Genomic DNA, 23,476 nt, shown 5'->3' with positions numbered 1-23,476 from the left:
AAACACTGCATTTAAATGTAGATTATTGTTAATCCAAAGTTCTGTTCATCACAGTTATAAGAGACTATAGTTATTGTTATGTTAAAGATATCTTACTGCTGGGGCAGAAGAGAATAGGTGAGTAATTTTTCAAGTATTAATTACTATGCTGCTTCATATGTACTGTACATTCAAATGAAAATTGGTTTTGAGTATATACCCATTGTAAACGGGCATCTTGTTCATCAATTTTTACTATGTAATTACCTTTTTAAACCATTTTGAAACCACACGACGAGGCCGAGGACTGAAATTTCTAAAATAAAGTGTATTTTGTTTTTGTGTTTAATAAAGTTTTACTGATGCAAATGGTTATGAGATTCCAATTCCCTGCTTCCCATTTCTTTTTCTTGCTTTTCTCTCTTTTCCCTTCCCTTTTTTCTTACCCCCCTTTTCAGTTAATACATTTGAGTGGAACATGTCTATTCCCAAAACTCTTTTTCACAAGCACGAAAGAAGTCTTTTTTTCCCACGCCGATTGTGGGGTCAATCAGGTTTATAACGAGCTGCCAGATGGTGAGGGACAGACTGCCCACGAAAAGTGATGTCAAGGTGATTTGCAAAACATCTTGTCAAAGAAGAGACTGCTATAAAACACAAAATTTACTTTAAAAACACCTTTAAAGTTTAAAACAATAACACACATTTATAGAATGATTTGATTCTGTTACCTTTTACATTTAACTTCAATGCGAAACAAATCATTCACAATAAAATGTAACTACAATAATAATTGTTGTTCAATAAAAAGTTAAAAATATGTAATACAATAAATACAATAATACATATTCTTTTTCTTAAAACTATTTTATGTATTAGCTGTATAATAAATGATGTAAAAATTGCTAAAATTCACCCAAATTTATTATGGCATAAAAATAGTCTTAAAAGTGATACTATGTAAATTTTTTTTGCAATTTTTAATTCAAAATGGTCATGACCGTATGTTTTATTCAAGTTTTCAGTTATCTAAAACAGCTTCATTGCACATTAGCTTGAGGTTCTACCATAAATAAATGTAATTGTATTTATTCAAATTTTGCAGGACTCCTAGGTAAAAAGCATCAAAGGCAAGAACAAGTAGCAAATAAAATTCTAGAGGTTCTCGGCACGTATGCGGATCAAATTATGACCCAGTTATGTCCCGAACATGGAAAAATAGAACTGTTGATACAGCATTATCAGATGCACGTTCCCCTCTGCGTACAATATTGCATTGCTATAAATCAAAGGTAATACATTATACGTTATTTATGTATGTCAAATGTGACTGTGTTTCCTTACTTCATAATCAAATTTAAAATTCTTAATATGAGAAAGAAATTGAAAAATATAAAATCAATTTCAAATATAAATATTTTTAATTAGAAATTTATCTTCAAAAATTTAAATAAAATATAATAAACATAATTAAAAGGGTAATTTACTTTTGTGTGAATAGATATTGGGAAGCCTGTTCTATGAGCAGACAGTTCCACCAATGGACAATTTAAGTTTTGTGACGCGTACCTTGTCACGGTACTTTTCAAGTTTATGGCTAAATTTCTGTTGATTTTAGAACCATATACACTTTTCTAGCAAATGAGTTTAATCACTAAACAAACATAAAAAAATTTTTGGTTTATTTGGTTTATAAATCTGCCTCAGATTTGAAACTTTGAAATTCCAAATTGGAATGTTTCGGACATTCGACGATAAATACAAAAACATTACGTATATACAAAGAAAAACTTTGCTTCTGTTTCTTCTCTGTCATTTTAACACATCAGCGACAGCCACAAAATTTCACAAATTGTGAACTATCACTGATGTGTTAAAACGATAGAGAAGAAATGGAAGCAAAGTTTTTCTTTGTATATATATAAATACCATTGGCCATTATAATCCATATTAACAGAATATCATCAACCTGTTGTAGAAGATAATTTCTGGTAAGAAAGTCCTTAAAACTTCATTTTCTAGTTGTCTCATTACCAGTTTGCTTAAGTCTTCTGAAAAGGGCTACCCATGGGAACTCTCTATTTTGACATAAGTGTTGTTATATTTAAAACAAAGATATATAACATAATAAATGTTACATCTTTTTACTAGTTCTAACATCTGTTTGTGATGTATATATGGTGACTAGATATGTTTGGAAAGAAAAATACATATCATGCAAAAGTACAGCTGTAAATGAATCAATGATATTAGGAGGCAAAATCTGGCACTGTGATGTATTCATTATCTTTTAATGTAATAATTTCATTTAACCTGGCCACTAATTTCTGCAAATCTTGCATAGAGAATTTGTGTCTTTCGGGTGCTCTGCTAAAATTTTATGAGAATGCCAATAATAGATGACATCTAATGCTTCCCTCTAGTGACAAATTATTTAGAAATTAATTAAAAATAATCACAAAAAAGTAGACAAATGTAATCTGAAGTTGTTTGGCTTATTAAAAATCCTATGAATATGTTTTTCTAGTATAGTAGTGGGTGACTTGGCTTTACAGTAGACACCCGTATAACACGGGTTCGTATGATGTGGCGAAAAAATTGCGATCGTGTTCATATAACATGCTAAAGGAGACTCGTATAACACGGTAAGACATCGTCGCCGACTTGTGTCTTGACAGGATTGGTCGAATCTGGACCAATAGTGGACATTGCACAAACTGTCGAGTTTAAACGAGCAGCAGACCTACTAAAAAACATTTATTATTTAACGGTCGTAAAAATTATATTTATATTAATGATGTCTCCGAAGTTTAGCAAATTTTTCACAGAAAAATAACTTATCGGGAAACACGCCGATTGTTCGACGAGCCACTCCGCGACAAAAATAAGCTTAAGCAATAGTGTCGTCGAACGGTGCACACTCAGTAAGTAATCCCACAAATTTTTGTTTATAGCATAGTTTATATAGATTATTATACACGATTTGGAAATGTCGAGTCAAATTAGTCTAGAATCGGTTAATTTTATGGCAGAAAACCTTTCAAACAGCCGTAGCTCCTAAATTGCACACGTGCCGGGCCGTGATTGGCTCGTGTATTTAAGTGACTCGTACAATTCGGAATTCATATAACACAAAACGTATCTACCATATTATATTTGGGTCCACTGTATTCACAATGGGATGTAGTTGCATGCCTGGTTTACATGGTTTTGCAAATGCAAAGAGTGTTGGGGTGTCCAGAGATGTCATCGTAGCTAGGTTTAAGTGTAACAATTTAGCTAGTTTAACTCTTAAGCCCATTTGTTTCACCCAGAATGGCACTTGGAAAACCCCCAAGTAATTGATTTTTTTATATTAAATAATTAGGGGGCGTGTACTAGCCGCTGGAGGTACTGGTGAACTTTTAGTGAAGCTTGATAATTCTGTTTTGAGTGAATTGAAAACCCATAAGAAGCCGAAATATGACAATTTTAAAGAAGTGGTTATTTGTGAATAGACTTTCCTTGATTTTAATTGTGTGTTTATTAATAATTGCTGGGATTGAGTCCAATCCAGGCCCTTTCCCTCGATCTCCACAACAAATACGTCAAGAAGATATGCAAAGAAGGGGACGAGGCAGACCTTGCAAGAATAAGCTTAAAGAAAAAGAAAGGCAATTGAGCGATACAACTAGTGAAGATTATTATCAGTTAGAGGATGTTTTTAATAAAAATAGTCCTGGGACCTCGAGAGCTACGAAAATTTACGACTACTTCGAAACTTCAAGAGATTTAGGGCCACAAGTTCAGGAAGAGTCACAATTTACATTGAAAGCAATATACGAGCTAATTCAAGATAAGTTCTCTCTTCTTCATACGGAACTACAAGGAATTAGAGCAGAAGTCATTGCTTTGAAAGAAGAAAATAAATATTTGAATGGAGAATTGTCAAAATTATCCCAAAAAGTAGAAGAATTAGAGGAAATATCTAATAATAATTGCCAATTGAAAGGTATGTTAGAATTTGAAATAGACCAGCTAGCTAACGTGAGAAATAATAATAACATTATAGTTATAAACTTTCCGTTCAACTCGACCGATCATGTAAAAGAAATTAATCAGTTTATAAAAAAGGACTTGGGAATAATTAATAGTCACATAGAAGGAGTGGTTAGATTAACCAACAGTGAAATCAAACCCATAGTGAAAATATTATTGGGGTCCGTATATGATAGGAATCTGATTATTAAAGAATTCTGGAAAAAGAAAGGCGACTTCAATAATAAAGTGAAGGAAAAGATAATAGTTAGTTCGGATTTATGCACGAGATCCAGAATGAGAAGAAAAAAATTATTGGCAATAATTAAAGAAGAAAAACACAATGGGAATAGAATTATTATAAAAGATGATTATTATATTAAAGACAACATAAAATATACATATGATATTAATCTAGATAAAGTAGTCCAATTGAATGATTTTTCGAGAAGGAATTGATCGTCATCATAGTTCTGATTATGGCTAGATAGAAGAAATAATAGTTAGTTTGAATGTTTAAATGCTAAAACTATGGTAATAGAAAAATTGAAACAGATTTGGCCTACACTTATTCCTTATGATAATCATTATTAAAGTTTTTTCTAAGTTAGGGGATCGAAAAAATATCAACTATTCCACCGAAGTCATTATATCAAGTACATAATTGATATATTTCTCCTGAATTCTGCCTATCTTAAGATTGTTCTAATCTGTCAAAATCTTGTGTGGTATAATATAATTTCAGAACCTTATATAGCAACTGATATGTTTCAGAATTTTTTACCATTAAATTTCTCCACCTGGCTAAGATTTAATAATAAGAAGATAATTCAATAATAATAATTATTATCTTGCAGTTGGTGCTATTCTAGATGTAGGGGTTTTTATCCCCCAAAAATTATAAGTGTCGTTTTATAGCAAGGCACTAGTGTTACGAAATAGATATAACCTCCGTGCGACGAACAAGATCAGCAATGAAATACTAACTAAGCATTTTGTACGTGGAAAAAATTATAATTTGATGATAATTTGTATAATTTAAAAAAAAAAAAAATTTTTTTGTAGTTACGTAATGTGATATAATATATCAAATACATATGTTTGCAGTATTGCAAATATATATCAATGTTGAACAAATTAGATATTATTATAAGACGTCAATATTTTATAATTATTAAATAACAAAATCAACTATGTTGGTATCAACTGATTCTCCTCCTTGTAACAGGTATACCCTATTACAATAAACTTTACTTACTACTACTACTACATATTAAATAATTATTTCCACTGAAATGTGAATCTGACAGCCAAAAATATTGCCAGGAAATAATTCTTGCAAAATAAATACCCCCAAAAAGTGTTTTTACAGAAAAACTATATAAAAAAATTAAAAATAATTTAAAACAAATGCTTTTATTTGAAAAAAATAGCTGCACAGATTGTTATTCTTTCATTTAATAAGGTGTGAAATTTCACACATGCAGTCTACATTGTTTACAAACCGGTTGACCTTGAGAACAGCTGGTATCGGCTTTCCCGGGTCATTCTTGCACTCCTCGGGAATATTGGTTTAAAGTGGGAGGGGAACTAACTTATCGCATCTATTCAAATATAACACAAAATTTTTGATTTTTATGCTATTAAAATACGGAGACGAAAAAAAAATATGGGAAAAAATTTTACTGAATAAAAAACAAAAAAAACTTGCTGATGTCATAAAAAACATCCAATAGCATTTTAAAAAATTTTACTGAATTCAAATTGGTCAAATAGAAGTTTAGAATGATTTAATTAATTTGATTTAAAAAATCCCATAAAAAACAATAGTGCAATTAATTAGCTAATTAATAAATTGTCATAAAAAATTTTGAGCCAAAAATAATTCATGAAATTTGCATAGGTGATAGATAACTATATATATATATATATATATATATATATGCCGATCCATATATTTTTGGAAAAGTTATAAGTCGGGGCCTTTTTTTGAGATGCCCATAAAGTCCATTCCCGAGATATTTCGGGATACGGACTGCAAAGCCCGAGACATCTCGAATTATGTACAGAAGGGGTAAACCCCAAGACTATTTTGAAAGTGCTGTAAGTAGTCTTCGTCGATCAGTTTGCAATTCTTAGCTGTGACAGTTGTTGAACCGAGAAAGGTAAGAAGCTCTTTTTATTGGAATAAGGGCTCTGCTTTTGTCGGCTTTCACCGAGGTGATTTGGTTATCGTGGAGTCGTCATCTGCTGTCCTTTCTGTTGCAAAAAGTTTTATTTACCACGATGTCGAGACCACAAAACGTCATAGAATGTATAGAAAGATAAGCTCAAATATGGCCTCGTGTTTGCTCCAAGATCGCCTACTATACACCCGAACAAGATAATTCTGAACATTGAGAAATTATAAATTTATATAAACAACACCACACAGAATTTTTTAGATGGAAAACAATTTTCAACTTACGGAAAGAACGATTTACCGGGTATGTTGCTTATGCTTTAAGTGAAAAGTAGATATTATGTATTCAAAATTTTTATATGCTTCAGTTTTCTATAAAACCAGGCCAATATGTAAATAAAATAGAAATAAAAACACATTAACCTTGAGTTTCTCTCAGCAGATGAAAAACTTTAACACACATGTTTTTGGTCTACTTCTAAGACCTACCTCAAAATTTCTCATTTTATACAGGGTTCTTCAAACATTTCATTTTTGAATATCAGAGCATTTTAACTACCTGAAGCAGATCTTAGAAGTAGATCAAAAGTATTTGTGTTAAATATTTTGCATCTGCTGAGAGAAACTTATGGTTATAGAGGTTTTTTTGTCAAATGATTGTCATTTTGTAATCACTTAAATACAATGACGACTATTTTAGGCATTTTACAAAATATACGTGACATTCGAGTGTACTGTAGTTCGAAATCTTTGTCCGAAGATAGAATGCCACTATCCGGTCGAGTTTCACCCTGTCCAAGATATGATGATTTGTCATGTTTGAAAAGTTAAATACTTTTTAGGAAACCCACTTTTGATGATAAACAACCCAATTTTTGAAAGTAGTTTCAAAAATTGGGTTGTTTTCAAAAATTGGGCAATGAATAGTGTTGTGGTTATATATTCTGTAATTAAACTTGTTCTCTGTAGCTTCAATTTACTACAAATGATTTTAAACCAAAAAGTGTTTGGACGTGGAATGGTCCCCCAATATTCGATTTTTATTCAACATTTTATATTTATTTAACCAGTTTATGAATAATATCAAGTTATAAACTTTATTTTTGTGCGTAACCAATAATAATTTTTTCAAAATTTAATGTGAAAGGGTATGCATGTTTTTATACGTAAAGACAAAAAAATGCTTTACGATACTGGTTCCCAAACTTTTTTGGATTTGCGGCATACAATAATCGTGCAAAGGTTAAATCGCACTTTATTATTAAATATTATGGGCCCGGTTAGTGGGTCCGTTGCAGTCGATTTGACGACCGGTTTTTAATATTTAATTGTTTGTTGTTATTTTTGGTCCACGTGTTGTCGACCGGAATTACTTTCGGTCGAAGTCAAAGTATCAAAATTTTGTTTGTGCTAATACTAATGATGATCTGCTTTTTGTCATGCAAGCAGGGAATACTCTGTTTTCAGTATTTCAGCACGTTTTACTGTTAGATTCAAAATCTTGTCAATCGCCACAATATACCAAACAAAAGTACTAAGATACACACAAATTACCAAAAACCAGCATAATGCTCTCCACTGATTTGAAGATGACCATTCAAAATAGTGGAAAGACTTGTTTTTATGTTTAATTTCTTGTTCGTTGCCGGGTTTTTTCTGATTTGTGTCAAGATCTCTCTTATTTTCATAATTTTGTTTAATGCTTCAGTTAATGTTGAAATTGCAGTGAAAAATAATCATTTTCATGTTTAAAAATATGAAAATGTTAGTAACTGGAAATACGGAAATGTTACAGTGGTTCATTTGTCTGTAATAAAAATTTTAAGAAATTTCTTTTCAGATTAATTTTCTTTATTTGTAGTTTTGATTATTATATTCTAAAATATTCAATAGAACTTACTGATTTATATTATCTATACAAATAATGCATTGTAATGAATTATCATAAATACTTCTCAAATATGTCATATTTTGATAATAGTCTACTGCTGTTATTTTTACACTGTTAAACTTATTCTGTCTATATGTGTATCTTCTGTCGACGACTTGTTTTATTTATTATTATTTGCCATCGTAAGTGTTTAGTATTGTGATTTTTCAATGTGTTGTCTTTGTGAAAAATTTTCAATTGTTTTATAATTTGTTTCTTTGATTATTGTTTCAAATTAAATTCCATTAAATTAATGTGATATTAAAATTGTTATAATTTTAGAGAATTTCTCTTTGGGAAAATATTTGAAAGATTTAGCGTCGATCCTGCCTGTCGGGGTATTTTCTTAGAAAGTCTAGAATCGTACATTCTAGACGAAGTGATAACGTATCTTCCTCCGACCGTGGCGAAAGAATTCGTCGATCATTATTCCGACAAACAACAGTTTAATTCGTTGGAGGCCTGCCTCGTGCATCTCGATATACTCTCTTTCGACATTCACCAGGTAACTATATGGTATTTTACTTTTTAAAACTATATATTTTAAAAACAAAATGTTTTTTACTCAAATTAAAAGGTGATGAAGTTGTGCTGGGCGCACGGTTTGTACGACGGCATCCTTTACATATATAATAAAGGAATGGAAGATTATATCACGCCTTTAGAAGTAAGTAATAGTTATTTTAAAAAATTTGAAATTAATAAATTTGTATTGTTAATTAGGTACTCTACTTATATGCAGTTAAACATAACATTTAATGTAAATTTTGTTTTTGATTCATTATAATGACTCAAGCAGTAGAAACTATATTACGGTTTGTGATGATCAAAACTTATTTTTCAAAATTCTGAATGTTTACATAAACTGTTCCTCTGTAAAAATTTTTTTTATTTACCGTATTAGCCCGAATATAACGCGACTCCGAAATTTTCATAAAGATATTTAGAAAAAAAAATAATACTCATAAAAGAATTCAAAGAAAATAAAATTCAATCAGATACGCATTTATTTAGTAGCTAATAATACAGGTTACATTCATGTCAATAAAATTAAGTAATGTAAAACAAAATTAATATTACGTAAGTAACAACAAAAAACGGAAATGTTTATTCAGAATCTGAACTGTTTTCAGAATGAGAACTCGTTGATGTCACATCGGTATCATCAGTATTTTCATTCATGCTTTCAGTCTCCCACAAAATGTCATCTTCTGTCCCATTTAAATAATTGGAAATGCAGCATTTCTTGAAACCTTGAACTATCAATTCAGGTTCGACCTTCTGTCAGGCAGTCACAATCCATTCTCCTGAAAGAGAGACTGAGGGTTTTTTTATTTTTCCTGAAGGTGTCAATGGATGATTGCCCAATAATAGCCAATTGTTGTTGTATTTTCGAAAATTCTCTTTAAATGGTTTATTAACCACCACATCCAAGACTTGCAACTGAGAAGTCATACCATCCAGTATTATTACAAGATTGGAATTCAATGCCTCAATTTTTTCCTTAACACTTGTCATAAGGTGGCCTCGAAATGCATCGAGGACTAGCATGGAGCGGGAGTTTCTCGGAGAACCTGGCCGTTTCCCTCATATCACATTCAACCAGTCGAATACCAACTCCTCTGTCATCCAACCTTTTTCTTGGACCCGAAAAACAATTCCTGGACACGGCTTTTCTTTGGGCATTGTTTTACGTTTCAATATAACGTAAGGTCGAAGCTTTTGTCCGTCAGCAGTAACGGCAAGCATAACAGTAATTCTGGACTTTTCATAACCAGCTGACTTCAATAAGACTGTTTTTTCACCTTTCTTATTTACCGTAAGGTCGGAAGGCATGTCAAAATAGACTGGTGTTTGGTCTGCATTTCCCATATTTCCAAGACTGTAGTTGTGCTTTTTGCATAATGATATAACATGGCGCCAATAAGCCAACAATTTTTCATTAAAGTCGTCGGGAAGTTTTTGCGCGAGAGTTGTCTGCCGTCGTCGTGATAAACCGTTCCTTTTCGTCATTCTCCTACACCAACCCATACTTGCCTTAAAGTCCTTTCTCGGAATGTTTAAATTAGCAGCATCTTCTAATGCTTTAAATCTTATGACTTCACGGGATATTGGGCACCCTTCATTTTGCTTTTCTATTAAGAATTTTAACACTTGCTGCTCAACTTCATTAAACCTTCCTTTTTTAGGTACACTAAAAGATTTTCTCGAAGAATTTGCATTCTTATATTTCCTTAAACCTTTTCTCCATAGGCAGATGTTTACTTCTGGAACTCCGTATTTCCTCAAAGCTCTCAAGTTCTTCGTTCTTTCTGCCTTGTTTGCAACCGTAATTTTAAAATTCATATCGTAGGTTCTCCTGGTACCTTTATTTATTTGACTCTTTGATGAGCCTTTTTTCTCAACACTACCTTTATTACTCGCACTCATTTTTTATGGGCAATAAAGAAAAAAGTAAAGTAATTGTCGCTAGTCACTAGAGCAAAAAACAAATGAAACAAAACAGTTGCGTGAGACGTTAACGAGTGGAAACATAGCCTTACTATAGTAGCGCTACGCAAACAAAAGCGCAGGCCTACTAACTAGATCACATGGTTGTTTTGAAGTGGTCGGCCGAGCTAGGAATTGGTCGGACGTTCAGTCGCATTTCAACCTCTGTAGGAAAATGTCCTTGTTTATATTATATTCCATTACTTAAACCCCGAATTTAGCGTGAGTCGATTTTTTAACGAAAAATAAATAGTCAAAAAATATCGCGTCATATTCGGGCCAATACAGTAATTTAATATTTTTGGATTGATCTGTAGTTGATTTCATCCAAATGATTGAAGAAAGAATAAAGAAAATGCTTTTCCTTTGTTCAAATGAAATGAAACAAAATGAACTTTCAAATCAAACAGAATATATTTTAAAAAGTTGAAATTGTCTGAAATCATCTTGAATAAATAAATTTTGTCAGTGATATGTCAGTCAATAAATGAAACTAACCTTCAAAGATTAGTTTCATTTATTGAAATAATTAATTTTTATTCAAGTTTATATTTGTTTAGATCATTTGGAATGTATTTCTGAAGTTAGATGAGTAAACTTTTCAACTGTCATGTTAAAAAACACTTAACTAAAAACCAGGGCTGTGGAGTCATGTAAAAATCTACCGACTCCGACTAGAGGCGGACTTGTTAACAAAATAAGCCCAAGAATTCTGATGGCATCACGTGACCTCAGAATAAAAGCTTCAATAAATAGTGTTCTAATAAAGATAGAACGTAGAAACTTTTTCATTTCAAATGTATTCGATAATTTTTACTTTTCCAGCTGTTATATATAACAATACAAGTAAAGAATTAGGAGGCCGTACCTTGGGCTTAGCCTTTGAAGTGAAGGATTGTGAGGGTGGGGAGAGAGGAGAGAGGAAGGGGGAAGGTAGATAGGAAAGTGGGAAGTGAGTCACCCGAGCGGGCAACCAGGATCCGTTACCGGTTAACAGAAAAATTTACCTAAGCAGTGTGGGTCGCAATCCAGCCGAAAACAGATATTAGGTTGCTCATAGAATAGACAGTGGTTAGACACTGCAATGAAATGACAACAGTATGACAGACAGGCACTACTTGTGACAAAATAGGACATAAAGGCGTGGTGAAAACACAATGCCGTGCGGCAAAAACAGAACAAGTGCGACACACGACAAATTTTATTTTTCTCTACCACCGACTCTCAAGAGGGTGTGACGAGGGACTTCGGATATGATTTATGGGACTGAAGAAGTGGTACGAAGGAAAGTGGACGGATGCCTTCTGTATTAACTCGTTATTGTTGAAATATTATTAGAGACAAGAAAGACAGTCACACAAAATAATAAACACGAGATTTTTACATGACTCCACAGCCCTGGTTTTCAGTTATTTCATTTTGTTTATATGCCAGATTTTATTAATTTTTTTGTACAATAATTGTTATTTCTTTTATGAATATTGTCACATCTCTCATTTATAAATTTTTATTATTATATTCTAGGAATAAATAATTTGTGCTGAGTACACATAGTATGAACTAGGAATATAGTAAGACTAAGTTATTTCATGAGTACACTTAATATAAACCTTAAAGTATTAAGAATATTAGGAAAACCTTAAAATTCAGATTACTCATAAACTATCCTTGACAGAAAATCTACACACAGATTAGAAATTATTGCAATGAAAAAATTGCAATATGTGACATAATTTTTTTCTTCAGAAAAAATACTAAAAAATTTTTATAGATGAGTGTTATGTATTATAGTAAATAAATTTGAAATCCATAAACAATGATGAATTAGTATCGGATTGGTTAAAAAGTTTGTTTGGTTTTTAAATCGAAATAAGAGAGACATTTTTCATTTTCACCAGTTTACAATCTATTAGCCATTTTGTTCTACTACCTTTTGCTATTTTTATCAGGCAACTTCATAATTTCTTCGTTCAAAAACTTTTTAACTTTTTGAACAAAGAACTTTTAGGGTGCCTTTTATGGGCTTCCGGAAAATTGAAATTTTTCCATTAATTAAGAGACTTTTGCACAAAATAAATGAAAATTCAAAGGTGCGACATTTGACGAATATGGCGGACGAATCGGAACTTCCCGGCTAAGCCGTAACGGCTTTTGCTCGGTCGTCAAAGAAATGCACGGTCTTACGTCGTCCCAACGGAAGATCGTGCATTTTCTACAGACTAATTTGGAATGCATTTTGTCGAGTGCTGCTTTCGGTTATTGTAATCGGGGCATACTTGTTATAATTAATCATTTGGCTTTCCAGAAGAAATGCATAATAGAGGGCTTTCTACGATATACACATCATCACCTTTTTTGCACGAAGACTGGCCTTTAATATGGTTGTTAATGGTTTATTTTGCTTGCCCCCAATCTCTTCCGTTCCACATTATTGTAAAGTGGATGTCCAACAAATCTTGTTGCCCATCACAATTTGTTTTAAAAACGGAACATTTTTGTTGTGTTTAAGTAGAGAATTGCACGTGGAAGTAGTCAAGAAGGTTTATTCACTTACTTGGAAATTAAACATCAAAGTGATTGATATAACAAAGCTGGTGCAAACAATTTTCAGAGCTTGATTTGGATATTTTAAGTATGTTGGCTATATCCCGCATGGTATAACATTGATCACTCTGAATTACTGTCTCAATTTGATCTGTATCAACTTAGACCGGTCTACCTGAGCATGGAGCATTTTCTGTCAAGAAATCTCTGGCACAAAACTTTGCAAACCAGTTTTCACGTGTTTGATCGGTTACGGCACCTCGCACACTGCACAAATTGTGTTTTAGTTGCATATTTTCCTTTCTCGAAACAACAAAACATAATATGTCAAAAATGTTTTGTTTTCTTCCGTCTTGAATATTAAAATAGCTACACAGAAATTCACCAGCTTTGGTTAGGTTTTTTTTAACATGCATGCTGATGTGACAGGTGTCACAATACAGTCTAACAAAATTGTTTTGAATGAAGTTAAAGATAAGTAAGTGCTGCTTCAGCCATCTTACAGAAAAAACTGAAAAAAAATTTTAGCCAGTCCAATTTTTAAACTTTTCTTTCTTCTGTTTTCAAATCTAAAACACGAATTGGCTCGATATTAAACGTTAACATTTTTCAAAATACAGGATCTGCTCGGAATTCTTCGTCGGGCCGTATCCAGTGGAAAACAACTGACGGATGCGCAAATTATTCTCGGAAATAAACTTTTGGTCTACATTAGGTAAGTATCATTAAAATGACAATAAAAATAATTTGAAAATTACAAAAGAAACTCATTTGGCTAAGAAAAATAACTATTTTTTAAATGTAAACAATGATAAGGTATTTGTTGTTCTGGCACACATAATAACAACAACAATAATAATATTTTTATTTATATGTATTATATCATCATTTTTAAATTGTATGTGAATCTCTCTAAACCGAAGTTCATTAATGTTAAAGTATTTTTAAAAGATCCATAGATTTTTTAATGTTATTTTCGAATTAAATGATTTTTGGGATATTATCTCCCATCATCAGATTTCTCTGTTACACAGATTGGAACAAGAATTTCAGAACAGGTTTTGTGAATTGTTTAATTCTGGAATAAAAAAAAAAAAAAAGAAATAAGGGGACCGAAAACGTTCGTGATAATTTAAATTTTGCAAAGCTTCATAAGGTTAGTGAGATATATTTGTTAATGCTTTGTTTTTTAAAGATAAATTTAAAAAAAAAATCTGTTGGATTTCTTAAAATCTTGTATTAGCTTTAACGGACTTCAGTTTATAACACGTTCGATGGTTTATGACGTGTCAAATGACAGATTGAAAGAACACAAGCAGCACTTCTATGAGAAAATGTGCAGTCTCTGCAGATGGAATGCTATAAAATTAGTAATTGTAAAATTGATGAAAATAATGTAAAAGTATTATTTAAAGAAAAACATTTTTATCTAAGAAAATTTAAAGAACTTGTAGCAATATTTAATTATAAAAAGTTGATCAATTTAAATACCGATCTGGATGCCGACATTATTTGAAGTGATGTCGTAATCAACTATAAAAATTGTAATGTGAATGGAGTTGGACGATTTCGTGAAGTTAGATGAACTTGATGTATCAATACATACACAAAAATATAAATATGACTTTTTTTTACAAAGCTAAAATTTTGCTTCCGTCCTTTTTTTTGCCATTCACACCATCGGCAATCCGTAAAAAATTCACAAAGTTATGAGACATTCTTCTTTTTGAGGCTACTGCCTCTGCAAAAAATGTAAAATAATGTAGAGCATCCTCTGGTGTTCTTGCCACTGTTAATTATTACATTTAGGTAAAAAATAAATAGTAAAAGAACAGTCTCTGTAACTGTACGAATTTTTTATGGATTGCTGATGGGGTGAATGGCAAAAAAGGACGGAAGCAAGGTTTTACCTTTGTAAAAAAGTCGTATTTATATTTTTGTGTATTTATTAAATGTAAATAGCGCTGGCCATGTTCTTTTACTATTTATTTTTTACCTTGATGTATGAAGTTGCTTAAATTTTGTAAATTTGGCCTTTGTAAAATGTGTAAGTTTGTAGTTTTTTAACTTTTATAGTTGTAAAAATTTTATTTATAAAAATAAATATTTCAGTTTCTTTAACTTAGCTGCTTAGCTTTAACTTTTTTAACTTAGCTATTTATGTAGTTTTTAATTCTCTGTAATCTTAGAACTAATCAAATATCAAACTCAGCTTTATTTAAAAACACTTAATAAAACATTTAACACCTTCTATCACCGAGAATACTTTATTTAATTAAACACAAACGTTTGCGGCCTAACGGAATAGGCCGTCCTCGGGCGAACTGGCATTCGAACGTATTTCAAACTGTAATAAATGGAACGTTCCATCATTATATATTCAAATTTAAAACGAAAAAATAGATAAATTAACAAATAAATAACAAAATAAAATATACTAAAATACACAGAAGCCACAACAATATAAATAATAAAATAAATAAAATAAATACATGAAAGGCATCACAATATAAGGGCAGATACAGACTAAGAATTTTTATATTTTGATTTTTCTTTTATGTAGAATTTCCATGCAGAAGCTAATCCATCTGCATCCCTTGCATTAATACAACCATCTCTTAATTTACTTTTATAGATTTCAATGGCGGCACAGGCCAGGAACTATAGAGAGTATAGAAAATTGGCATTGAAGATAGTAATGGCAAATAGTAAACTAGAATTTCTTAAGCAATGTCTGCTTAACAAAGTCTATCCGACGTCCGTTTATAGAATCAGTATTCCAAAGGAATGTGCTTCATTAAAAGAAAAAATTAGAAAAGATTGTCTACGTAAGTCCATCAGAATTACAAAAAATAAAAAGTATGGAATGTTACAAGATCTCATTACATTAGAAAATGAAATATACATAAACGACCCAAGTAGTCTTAAAGAAATTAATGCAAAAGTGGTCAAACTGACAAACAGAGTATATGGAGGTTTAAAGAAAAGATATATCAGAAGAATGGCATGGATCTTGACTAAACAAGCACCAAAAGAAAAGAACATAAACCCATCACCTTTTGTTTTATGGGACCGAGTCGACATCCCAACTAAAATTAAGGAAATTCTCCAAAAAGGTCCTAACTTTGTTCCAGAAGATGAAAACATATGGCAAACTTCAATGGCAGAACTGGTGAGAGGAACCTCAGAATTCAATGAGTTAGAAAGGGATTGTTTTTCAGATGGAAGACTGTTCTTAAAGATCACACCCACAGAACAAAAAATATTGAAATGAAACAGCTGAAACGCACAAAACAGTGGTTGAACAACAATGAGTTGGTCCTAATACAAGTTGACAAAAAGTAGGCATTTAGTTATCATGGAAAGAAAAAACTAACAAATCCTTAGAAGGATACATTAGAAGAACAGAATGTGAGCAGGTCAATGAAAAAATTGTTACAAATGTAGACAGAAGAGTAAAAAAACTCGAAAGAGCTCCATTAAGCTCCATATTAACTTTCCTTAAACGATCTCATAACCCGAAGCCAGCAATGCCAAGATTATTTGCATTTGCAAAAATACATAAGGAAGGCAGAGATCAGACCTGTGGGGGAGAAATGCAGCGGACCCACATACATTCTGGAAAAACAATTACATAGATTCATTTCGGATGAATTAGGCAGCAATGTTCTCGTTGCACAAAACCCGACGAACGTAGTAAGAGAATTACAGGAATTAAGTTTACTTGATGAAGAAGTTGGGTCAGTTATGGATTTTGGAAACCTAAATCCATCCATAAAAATAGAATCCTGTTATGAAGCTTTAATGGAATTTATGATCCACATAAAACTGGAAGTTGGTACATTGGCAAATGATTTGATGGAATTAGCCAAATTGGTATGCTACAAGTCCTTCAGTTTCGATAAACAAGCATACAGACAAAAGAAAGGCATACCTACGGTAAGCCCGACGTCAGGATTGTTATGTGACCTGGTTCTATGCAACTTGGAGAAACACATTATTAATGGATTCAGAAAGGATATTGTATTTTACAAAAGATATGGGGACGACGTGTGCATTATTTAGAAAAATGGCAAGAGAATACACAAGTTCGTACAAGCAAACAACAACAACAACAATGATGGATTCAAACTTAAACTAGAGCAAAAAAGTCACAAATGAATACATTTTCTGGATATAGACATACAATTGAAAGGAGATTGTATAACAATGGGTATTTGCATAAAACCAGCACGCAGTCCTCTTTACACTCCAGCTAACTCGAAGAACCCATACGGATACACAAACTGTCAGCTTTTCGTGCACTCGTTAGAAAAACATTCATATTGCTCTAATGTACTAGACGGGATGAAGGAGATTAATAGAATCAAAGAAATAGCTTCAAACTTGGGATATAAAAAAGTACAATAGAAGGGCTAATTAAAAGATACGAAGGAGGCAAAAGGTTAAGAACCCAAATAAATCAGTTGAAAATTGCCAAGTTCACTTATAATAAAAACATCAAGGACATCACGAAGCAAGTATTGGACAAAAAACACTCCAAAATAGTTTACAAAAGAGCTAATTTGTATAGTATTCTCAGAAATGACAAAGACATGCTTAAGAAAGAAGAAAAAGCGGGCTTATATAGAATTCCATTTGAAAATCAACAATTAGGAATTACAAAGGACTATATTGGAGTCACAAGTAGAAATTTAGCTATTAGACTTAATAAACACAAATATGACATTAATAAAGGACACTGCAACACAGTTTTGTCAAGTATGGCACAAGCGGAGGACTCTGTAGTTAAGCAACTATCCTCAAGACCATGCGGTCTCCATCATTAGCTTTGCAAGAAAAACAGATTGAAATCTATAAAAGTAAATTAAGAGATGGTTGTATTAATGCAAGGGATGCAGATGGATTAGCTTCTGCATGGAAATTCTACATAAAAGAAAAATCAAAATATAAAAATTCTTAGTCTGTATCTGCCCTTATATTGTGATGCCTTTCATGTATTTATTTTATTTATTTTATTATTTATATTGTTGTGGCTTCTGTGTATTTTAGTATATTTTATTTTGTTATTTATTTGTTAATTTATCTATTTTTTCGTTTTAAATTTGAATATATAATGATGGAACGTTCCATTTATTACAGTTTGAAATACGTTCGAATGCCAGTTCGCCCGAGGACGGCCTATTCCGTTAGGCCGCAAACGTTTGTGTTTAATTAAATAAAGTATTCTCGGTGATAGAAGGTGTTAAACGTTTTATTAAGTGTTTTTAGAACTAATCTTTGAGTCCGTGTTTAAAGTACGGCTTTATCTTCTAATAGTTGCTGTTTGGCGGGAAGATCTTATCCCAAGGGCGACATTCCGCAAGAGAAAGCCAAATCCGTGAAAACCAAAGTCTTCGAGTGCGTCGTCTCTCTACACAGTAACAAACACGGTACGTTCGTCTGTATTTTTGAAAATTAATTACGGAAAGTGAAGAAGAAAACGAACAAATTTGAATTAGGATGTTGTACGTGGGGTGTTTACATTGTTGCTTTTGTTCTCTAAATGCAAAATCAAATCTTTCACAGACTGGAGGAAAGCAATACTATTACATTATTTTTATGTATCTTAATCAATAATTGGCAATGTTGTTGTTATTTGATGACTAATCAATGCATTGCAACATGCACAGATTATCAGTAGATTATCAAATTACGAAAGGAGTAAGAGTAACATCATCCATAGTGTATAATTATTGTAACAATCAAATGCGTCGCAACAACAGTTTACAATACAATCATAGTATATTCATCCATCAAATTGTCATTGTTGAAAAATAGCACGTATTGTTGCTTGCAATTAAACATACAATCTTAAGAAACAATGAAAATCATAAGAATAATTTTTATATCAAAACTTGATATGTTTGTTGAAGGATTGTGAAACTAACCTTTAATGTCTGTTACATATTTTTCAAATGACTTTTTCAGGTAGAAGGAAGGAACATAAGAAGGAACTATCAAATTCTAGAATGTCAGTTGTGGATTCATAAATTTGAATCCACAACATAAATTTGAATCATTTGAATTTACAAACATACTTTCTATTTGAGTATATTTAAAAAACTAGCATTCCAAATTTAAGCTAATTAAGTTAGCCGCAAATAAACAACTAACCCGTTAAACATAAAGTAAGACACCGACCAATGCCGAATTTAATAATTAGAATTTTAATTAAATAATTTAAATAAATTTAGGCCTAACCGGAAGAAAAGAATCGGCCTTACTCTAGTATCAAATTATCTTAAAATTATTCATATTGCCATAGCCGTTTTCTAGCCCGATAATTTAGCATCGGTGGGTGTCTTAGCTGCAAATATTTGGCGATTTGAAAAATACACGCTTATTAAAGGTTTAGTTTTATACATTTATTTCATCTAGTTATTGCTGATATTTGTTCAAACCCTGTTTGGTCACTTCGTTATAACAAAAAGTTAGACTCTGGTTTTGTTACTTTTATCATTTTTTAAAATGTCCTTAAAGAAACCGAGATTTGAAAATGGTCTACAGTTAAATCTGTTATCAGTCTTGTAACAAAACATACGCCAATCGAAGAGTACATTGAGAGAATCGTTGTTTAAGTGTGTATTTTCATATTTATACATTTGGTTTCTATAGTGAAATAAAGTTTTTAATTTTATAGTACAGTAATACCCCGCTTAACTCTGCCTTAATTAATGCCGATTCAATATAATGCGGTCTGCTCGAAGCCTAAAAAAAGCACCGATTCAAATTATTGTGGCATTTCGTCGTTTGGTATATAATACGATTATTCCCGAACACGAACCAGTCGGCAAAAGGTGGCAATTCGTCGTAGCGTTGCGCTTTTCTTAAATCTATGTATGTTTGGTGCAGTTTTGGAAAAAATATAACATCGTGGATGCCATAGGCAATATTGACTTCGCTTGGCAAGAATTAACTTATAAATGCGTGAACGAAGTGTAGAAGTTACGGCCGAAGATATCCAAGAATTCTCGACGAGAAAGGGCCTATCGTCGAACAAATTGTCAACCTAATCGATACGACGGGTCTAGGAGACGTAGACGAGCGCGATATTGAGGAGTTATCGTATGTTTCCGGCGAGAGCCTTACCGACGACAACCTTCGAGAACCGGCAGTACGAGGAATTCGTGTAGAACTGGAAAATAGTGATTCGGAAAACGAAGAACCCAAAAAATTTGTCTACGGATTTCTTTAGTAAAAATTTGGTAACGATAACCGAAATCGTCGATCAAATTGTAGCGAACGATCCCGATTTCGAAAGGAGTGCAAAAGCGAGACGAGGCGTTTTGGACGCGATCTCCCGCTACCGACATTTACTTAACGAAAGAAAAAGAAAGCGACAAATGACACTAGAAGACTTCTTGGCAAAAAAAATCAAGACTTTCGGAAGAGCCGGGACCTTTGTCACAAAAAACGAACTCTACATTTCTGCGTGCATATGTTTGTGTTATTTAACATATACTATTATGCAAATTAATATAAAAATAACTTAAAGTAAAATCTGTTTGTTTTTGATCGCGCGTTCCCCCTTCCCCGTTTACTCCGCGTTAAAACGACCCGGTTTAATGCCGTTTCGTTTAGCACTCCGTCGTCTAGGAACGTATCCCCGGCGTTAAGCAGGGTCTTACCGTATATAAAAAGAAATTTTTCGTAACTATAATCAAACGATATAAATAACATTAACCTCTTTCCGTATACTGCGGATTGGGTGCGCATTGCGTTTGTCGTGGGTTCGTCGAAATGTATACATATCGTTACATTTAATACAGTTGTGCTAAAAATCATTTTTTAACTAAAATAATTATCTAATCTATAATTTATTCTACATATACGTTAATCTTCGTTCAATTACGATCGTTCCTTATAGTATAACGAATTGTTTCGTTCTTGCCGCAATTAGCAATTTGTACGAAGTACCGGTCTCGATGCATTTTTGATTATTTCGCCGTTCCGTTATTACTCAAAAGTTAACGTAAAGTTTAATTTATATTTGTTTCGCTATTTATATCTCGATTGATAATTTGGCAAGGATCCGAGGAAACGAAGAGGAATGCTTCGTCGGATAACGATACAAAATGCGGGAAATTTAAATCGCTTCGGACAAAGATAAAAATTTATTTTTTGTGGGACGAGAGAGTTTTTTGTTAACGTGCCAGAAAAGCCGATAGCGTCGTTCTTTTATAAATAAATATTTGCCGAAAATTAATTTTCCGTAACATATAAAATCGAAATGTTATAGCAACTCCGTATATATTTTGATAATACTTCATCATTTTTTGGCAACCGAAGAAATTCTCACAAATAAATAACATCGATTCGCGAAGTTTCCCGAAGAAGTTAACGATGGGTTAATTTATATCGATACTTATACGCAGTTTACGAGTTTATCGAAACTACCCGACGAACGTCGTTTAAATTATACGCATCGACGATATCGAACAACGAATCTTACGACTTTAGCATTAGAATAAATTTAAGATATTTTACCAAAATTGAAACATTGGACATTAACTCTATTTCGGATATATTCAAAAATTAAATATCGAACAAAACCATTCGCGATTAAAATATGACGAAAATTTAATGTTTCGAAACTCGGGAATAATTAAATAATTAGAATTTTATTATATTTTAATACAGAAAAATTTACAGAAACAAAACTTATTTTTCGCGTAATTTCAGATTTCGGATAGGTATAATGTCGGTGTATTACGAGAATTCCGAATTTTTTTACATTTAATTTAAGTGGATCGAATCGTCGATACTTCGCCGCACAATTTGTAGCGAATAGTTGATTTTTATAATACAGAAGTAATAAGAATAATAAAGTTTACTTAAAATTGAAGAATTTTTCGATAGAATCGATCGAACCAATCGTAGAAATGGATAAATAAAAACTCGCGCCGAAATTGTATAGCCTCTCGCTAATTAGCGCCGAGTTTAGCGTTAACGCAATTTTTCTTATCTCGCGAGTACTTTCGACGATTATAAGATCGTCGAAAGTACTCGCGAGATGAGAAAAATTGTGTTTCTCCCGTTAGGTACACTAAATACTTAGCTCGGATGTCGCGTCGACAGTTGTATTAAAATGACGAAGTTACGGATAAGAAGGCATTAAAGATTAAACTAAATACTTTATTTTCGCCGGCGCTTTTGACGTTATTTATATACGTCGTCCTCGGGCGGTCGAACGAACGAAGAAATTCGAACAAAATATTTAAAATACAAAAAACTTAGCGACGTTAGCCGTTACGGAACGTAAGCTTTTTAAGAACGCGTATAAATTTTAAAGCGAACATTTTTTGTAAGCGCGTGAAACTGACGCGCGCGTGCCTTAATATACGACGGGTAAAAACCAATCGGAAGCGCTTGCGGAAATAAAGTATTCGGTTTAATCTTCGACGCCTTCTCGTCTATAGTTTCGTAATTTTAAAAATTGTGTTAACGCCGAACTCGGCGCTAATTATCCAGAGGTCGAATCGATCGTTTTATACGGGTCGGGACGCCTTAAATATATTTGTAATTCGAAGTGAGAATTTTTTGACGGCGCGTGGATTTTAAAGGACGATCGAAAAATATTATCGTCGAATATATAGCCTTACTACCGCGTACCGCGTAGAATTTTTAACGTAAAAAATCAGTTAATTTTCGCTTTGTTTAATTTTAGATGATGTGGTCTATCCTTATTTAAAAACTTTACTTCATTTCGATACGAGAGAATTTCTCAATGTTTTGGCTTTGGTGAGTATTTCGCGATTGAAAATTTTATAGTTAATATCCAAGTTTTTTAATGATAAAGAATATACATAAACTCGAAATTAGAACAAAAATTATATTTATAAGAATATAGAGTAAGTTTAATAATATAAATTTTATCGCGGCTTAAAAAGTACCTACAGCTCTGTCGAAATTAATTAGTAGTAATGAAATCTTCGCTAATCGGTTCTGATATTTTTAATAAAGCTGTATTAAATCGCAGTTTACTCTTTTTATAGGCATTCGAGGAAGAAGAATTCGTCTCCTGCGAAAGGTATTTTTTTTTTTTTTTTTTTAATGTGCATTCGTACGAAGCAGATAATATACACGCGGTATAGTTTATAATATTTTATTTTTTTAAAAATCCCGTAAATTATGAAAAGTTAGAAAAACACAGAAAAATAGACGAGTGGAAGTCGATGCGTATTTATAAAAACAATAGATAAAACAAAGTCGAAGGAATTTAATAGAGAAAAGTGATGACATTCCTTGCGCGAGAATAGAAATAATGTGTAGAGATGATCTTTCTACCCACT

The 23,476-nt window shown here is 32.2% G+C and overlaps 1 protein-coding gene across 3 annotated transcripts in view; it reads left to right on the top strand.

The window, feature by feature from the left end:
* Vps8 (vacuolar protein sorting 8) overlaps positions 1-23,476 on the top strand; it is a 104,280-nt gene that overhangs the window by 58,526 nt on the left and 22,278 nt on the right. For all 3 annotated transcript variants that reach the window (XM_067289278.1, XM_067289279.1, XM_067289280.1), the window contains 7 exons: positions 1,085-1,271; positions 8,391-8,613; positions 8,686-8,775; positions 13,763-13,857; positions 18,462-18,574; positions 22,852-22,925; positions 23,180-23,214. In XM_067289278.1, coding sequence (XP_067145379.1) covers positions 1,085-1,271; positions 8,391-8,613; positions 8,686-8,775; positions 13,763-13,857; positions 18,462-18,574; positions 22,852-22,925; positions 23,180-23,214 — 817 coding nt within the window. The remainder of the gene's footprint in view (positions 1-1,084; positions 1,272-8,390; positions 8,614-8,685; positions 8,776-13,762; positions 13,858-18,461; positions 18,575-22,851; positions 22,926-23,179; positions 23,215-23,476) is intronic.

The sequence above is a fragment of the Centruroides vittatus genome, unplaced genomic scaffold (genome assembly GCF_030686945.1).
Source record: "Centruroides vittatus isolate TY-2023 unplaced genomic scaffold, ASM3068694v2 contig_1343, whole genome shotgun sequence".
Taxonomy (NCBI): domain Eukaryota; kingdom Metazoa; phylum Arthropoda; class Arachnida; order Scorpiones; family Buthidae; genus Centruroides; species Centruroides vittatus.
The sequence above is the reverse complement of the archived record's forward strand: the minus strand, read 5'-3'. Positions and strand labels throughout refer to the sequence as shown.